Source organism: Micromesistius poutassou (assembly GCF_964030765.1).
Source record: "Micromesistius poutassou genome assembly, chromosome: 9".
NCBI lineage: Eukaryota > Metazoa > Chordata > Actinopteri > Gadiformes > Gadidae > Micromesistius > Micromesistius poutassou.
In genome coordinates this window covers 8,039,313-8,044,312 of record NC_140279.1, presented here as the reverse complement: position 1 = coordinate 8,044,312, position 5,000 = coordinate 8,039,313, and the positions used below count along the sequence as shown (strand labels likewise).

The 5,000-nt window shown below is 46.5% G+C and overlaps 1 protein-coding gene across 2 annotated transcripts in view; it reads left to right on the top strand.

The window, feature by feature from the left end:
- plpp3 (phospholipid phosphatase 3) overlaps window positions 1-2,649 on the top strand; it is a 28,867-nt gene extending 26,218 nt beyond the window's left edge. For both annotated transcript variants that reach the window (XM_084473189.1, XM_084473190.1), the window contains exon 7: window positions 1,351-2,649. In XM_084473189.1, coding sequence (XP_084329315.1) covers window positions 1,351-1,479 — 129 coding nt within the window. In that variant the 3' untranslated portion in view covers window positions 1,480-2,649. The remainder of the gene's footprint in view (window positions 1-1,350) is intronic.
- The last annotated feature ends 2,351 nt before the right edge of the window (window positions 2,650-5,000 follow it).

The window sequence follows — 5,000 nt, the reverse complement described above, 5'->3', positions numbered from 1 at the left end:
ATGAGAAAGATCTGGAGGGAATTCCCAGTGTGTTAGTCCCTCTACGGGAATGCAGGGAGCATTTTGACTCAGCGGGCCTTTCCCCTGTCGGCCCAGAGTCTTCCTGACAGCAGCCCTCTGCTCCGCGTAGATTGGTGGCAAGGAAGGAAACGCCACTGCGCCTGCCGTCACACTGTGTGGGAGTGTGTGGGCGTGTGTGTGATCGCATGCGCGCGCGCGCGTGTGCGTGTGTGTGTGTGTGTATGTGTGTGTGTGTGTGTGTGTGTGTGTGTGTGTGTGTGTGTGAGAGTCAGAGAGAGATAAATCGAAAGCAACTTTGTATGTGTCTGGCATGGGGTGGCTGTGTGTGTATGTGTGTGTGTGTGTGTTTAAACACACATGACCATGTCTGGAAAAAAAAATGCAAATAAATGTTCATGTTGCGTGTGAGATAACCTATAGCCCCTGCAAATGCAAGGTTATCATTCGTCGGGACAGTATGTTCTCTAGTCCCATTTCCTGCCCACCCATTCCCAGTCTTCTGTTGATTGTATGATGTCATGAGGACCTCAGGAAGAGGTTTCTTGTCCCATGACTGGCATTCTGACTCAGCAGTCTGGCTCCATATTCCCAGGAAATATGTCTGTATAATTGCCTGGGAGACTTCACAAGAAAGCTTTTTGAGAGAGCTTGTTTTTTTTCTGTTTCTTTTGAGAATGATTCGGATTAGTGACTATGATGGGGCTGCAAGGTTGAGTGTTCCCATAAGATTCCTGCATTTGACACTTTTATGGTGCGCAGCTCTTAGATCACTTCCTCCTGCCAGATCGCCTTACTAGTTCTATGCTGTGTTCCGATATCCATACTTCCATGAGTACACTTAAACGTAGTACACCATCCACTCCCACTGAGTGCGCTGATTTTCAGATGTCAGTGTTGTTCCAAATGGAATACTTCGTGGTGCACTCACCGGAAATTAGGATCGTGACTGCCGCCGTGGCTCCTCCCTCGCAATAAACATCCCGCTTTGAACGGTGAACTCTTAACGCATAGATACAAAATGACACCATTAATGCAGGCTGTGGAAAATGGAAATTCGCGGTTTCACCGTTTTGAGTACACCGTTCGGATCCTTTCAGTACACTTATTTTCGCCCCGATACTCAAACTAAGTATAGTGAGTACGGATAGTATGGATATCGGAACACAGCACTAGTCTTGTCTTTCACAAACCAAATGGAGCTGATCCCCGCCAAGATGTTGTCATGCCACCTAGTTAATTTTCCATATTTTCTTACCCAGTAAAATTCTAAAACTCTCGCTCTCTCTCTCTCTCTCTCTCTCTCTCTCTCTCTCTCTCCTCCCACACCAGGTGTACTTCGTGTCCGACCTGTTCAGACCCAAGACCCCGCCGGCCACGCCCCCTCCCTCGCCCATCAAGAAGGAGCTCCTCCCTTCCTCTGACATCATCGACCGGAACAACCACCACAACATGGTGTGAGACCAGGAGGGGGGGCGCCTCGGCACTCTACCTTTTTTTTCCCTCCTCCCCCGTGACTGAGGAGCCAATGGCAGCGCTGCTCGACCCCCTCCCCATCAGACAGTAGAATGTAGCGACGAGAGACGATAAGGCTGCTTCTCCAACGTTAACCCTCCTCCACCGTGCGCAGCCTTCACACGGGCCCCGAACGACACACTGCAGGTGGAAAAAGGCCCTGGGATTTGAGATTTGCACACAACAAAGTCCACTATCAGTATCCAGACGCATTATTCACCGCCGTTGTGTTCACTACTATCCACCCGCCCCGTTGTGTTTGTGTTTGACCAATAGTTACCGAAAAATAATTTGAAGCTATAGAAGTATGACTAAAAGTGAAGTGATCAACGCAGGGCCCGGGGTTTTGAAGGAGGGGGGTTTGGCGCTGAAGTGAAACGTCCTCTGAGTGTGAATGCTTTGTCCTCTTACGTACGCAAAAAAAAAAGGTGGAGGGAGAGATTGAAAGACGGAAGAAACCGTAAAACGAACGAGTGAAGGAAATTCATGTGATTCTTAGACAAAGTCCCTGCGTTGAAGGCAGATGGATCTCGTCTCTCTGTGGCCTATATACGCCGTAAGAAAAACACCCCATGCGATCCGTGGGGACATTATACCTGCGCAGTATACCTAGCAGCATAGATATATTAACAGTATAGAGAAAAACAAATGTTAAACATATAGCACTATTTTTATTTTGTTTTACATTACAGTGTCCATTATCACCACTCGCTGCCTGAGAAGTGTTGTCTGTGAAAGCGCTTGATGACGCTGTCGTCATGGCGACAGAAGCATGAGTTAGACAGGAGGACGTACTCGTCCGACTCCGTGTCTGGTGGGAGTCAAAGTGGACCAGTCACTCTTCATAGAACCAGAACAGTTGTGACACGGCCACAGTACACCTCCAACACTGTAACGTCGGGGACAGGTTGTTACCGCTCGGCGAGAGCAGCATCAGCAGCCGTCAGTGAGCCAGCGGAAGGGTCCTGAGGCCCAGGCTTTACAACCAGGACCCTCTTTCTCCTGACTCATGAACTCTTGGGTCAATTTGACCAGCGCATCAAGCATTTCACAGTCAACTGTCAGAGCAGCCCTAACCCGGGATGTTGCATTTCATTTTTTATATTATTTTTTGGAAGAGGGGGGGGCGGGGGGGGGGGGGGGGGGGGTTCTAGAAGTTGAGTCAATCAAGAAAGGGGGTATTTAGGGGGTCTATTTTCTTTGGATATAGGGGGGAGAGGGGGTTAGCATCTCAGGACCTGGGCGAGGGGTGTGGCTGTGCCATGCTTCTTGCTCTGGAGTCGGAGCCGTCTGATTGGTTGCTTGACAGGAAGGGGATGGGCGGGGCAAAAACATAGGGGTGTGGTCTGTCACCTTGGAAAGATGGCATTGATTGACAGCTAAGCTGGCACATTATTTGGGGATGAACAGGGCTCTTCCCGCTGGTAGGGAGGGGCTCTCACCCGCCCAATCACTCAAAAGCAGTGTGTGTGTGTGTGTGTGTGTGTGTGCCTAATGTGAATTTTGTATTTTGTCCATTATACTCATGTGGTTGTCATGGTGTACTTTACTTGTACATATCCCGTGTGTGTCTGTGTGTGTGTGTGTGTGTGTGTGAGCATGATGCATGGCTGAATACCAGTGTATAACTGCTCTGCCCTTTACCTTTATCCTTTGTGTGTGTGTGTGTATGTGTGCGTGTGTAGACTCCCTGCTCCTCCCCCCCCCCCCCCCCCCACACTTTTCGTCACACACTGTTGTCTGAGCCAAGTGTGTGTGTGTTAGCGTGTGTGTGTGTGTGTGTGTGTGTTGGCGTCCATGTACGTGTGCCACTTTGCATTTGAGAGTGTGAGGCCTTGGGACTTCCCAGTCAGGTGAAGCTTATTAAAAACTGTGGATCTACTATTTTATTTTTTATCTTCTAACCTATGTGTGTTCCAGTGTAATCACTAACAGTTGTACAGTACCACTTGCATACAGCAGCTCTTCCTACTGCACACAGCCGCAGACGCCAGGCCCCCGGCCGTTGTTGCACACCTTTCCTCATCGTACAGTCCGTCCCATCATCTCACCGAGCGTTCTACTTACCTTCTTTTTTTATATATCTATAAATATATAAATAATGTATAGATCAGTACAACACCATTAACTCTGTAAGATATCGCTCCTAAAATGTGTTTCGATATATCCACTATGATTACAGACCTGTGTTCTTTACAAAGTGCTGCTTTCTAAGCATCGATTGACTGATTTATTGTCCTTGTATCTAGATAACAAAAAAAATTGTAAATTGTGGTAGTTGTGTTTTTAATATACGTTCAACAACAAAATACACATAAAATGTATTCAATTCAGCATTAGTATTTTTTTATTCTCTCATTTTTGTACAAAAGAAATAGCAACATTTGTTTCTTTCTGCTAAATCGACTCTAATACATGTGCTAAATAAAAATGAAAAGCTCATTACCAACACACCTTTGCTTTGTGCGTTTTATTGTTGTGTCTCCACCCCATCATCACAGATTAGATGGGTACTCTACTCTAGGTGGTCCACTCTCGGTGGACGGTCTGCAGCTGCCCCCTATTCCCTCCCTGCCACTAAGATGGAAGTTGCTTCGGATAAAAGTGGTGATTTAATATCTGTAAATAGTAAAACCAACCATGTGTCTGCAACATTGAAACGCACATATTCCACACAAAAAAGACTCAAGGCTTCTGAGGGACCATATTCTGCCACGGCCTAATGTATTCTTCAACACACCACTGATTGCACAAGGGATCACTGTGTGATGGTCAGGGTTCCTCCATGTCTGCAAGCACCTAGTGAGGCAGGCCATGGAGGCGATCTGCCGGACTCTGGGTCATCAGGGTGGAACTGACACTGCGGACCTGGCTGAGAACATCGTTCTACCCCATACCTTGGCAGGCGGTCTGCTGGACCTCCAGGGTTTGGCTCCGTTGAGAGCGAGAGAGAAAGAAACAGTGTCACCGTTTGGGATTTTTGGAGCGAAATGTAATTTTCTCCAATACGGAAATGTTGTAAATTATAATCATTGGACTTCAGCCCTCTCCCGAAACAACAGTCTGGTGTGATCTATAGTTCACAGCTGTGTGGGACTTCCAGTGATTCACACGTAGAAAACTAAGTATCAAATAGGAATCTTCATTTTGACATACTGCTTGTAAACAGAATAGGCATTAAAAAGGCCATGAAAAAAGGTTAAACAAATAACCTTTTATTTGTTATATATATCATATATAATATGATATATATAAATGTTTGATGAGAATGAGTATACCTGAATGCATAAGCAGAACTACACAAATTGTATCATATAATACAGAATAATAACCGTTAACATAACGTTATAGTTTCAAAGGAATGTTATCGTTGTATCAGTGCTGGCTCTGATGGTCTCAGGTCAGCGGCTCCAGGCTCGTGGTCATGACGTGTTTAAACAGCTGACAGCTCTGGGGTCAATGGTGTG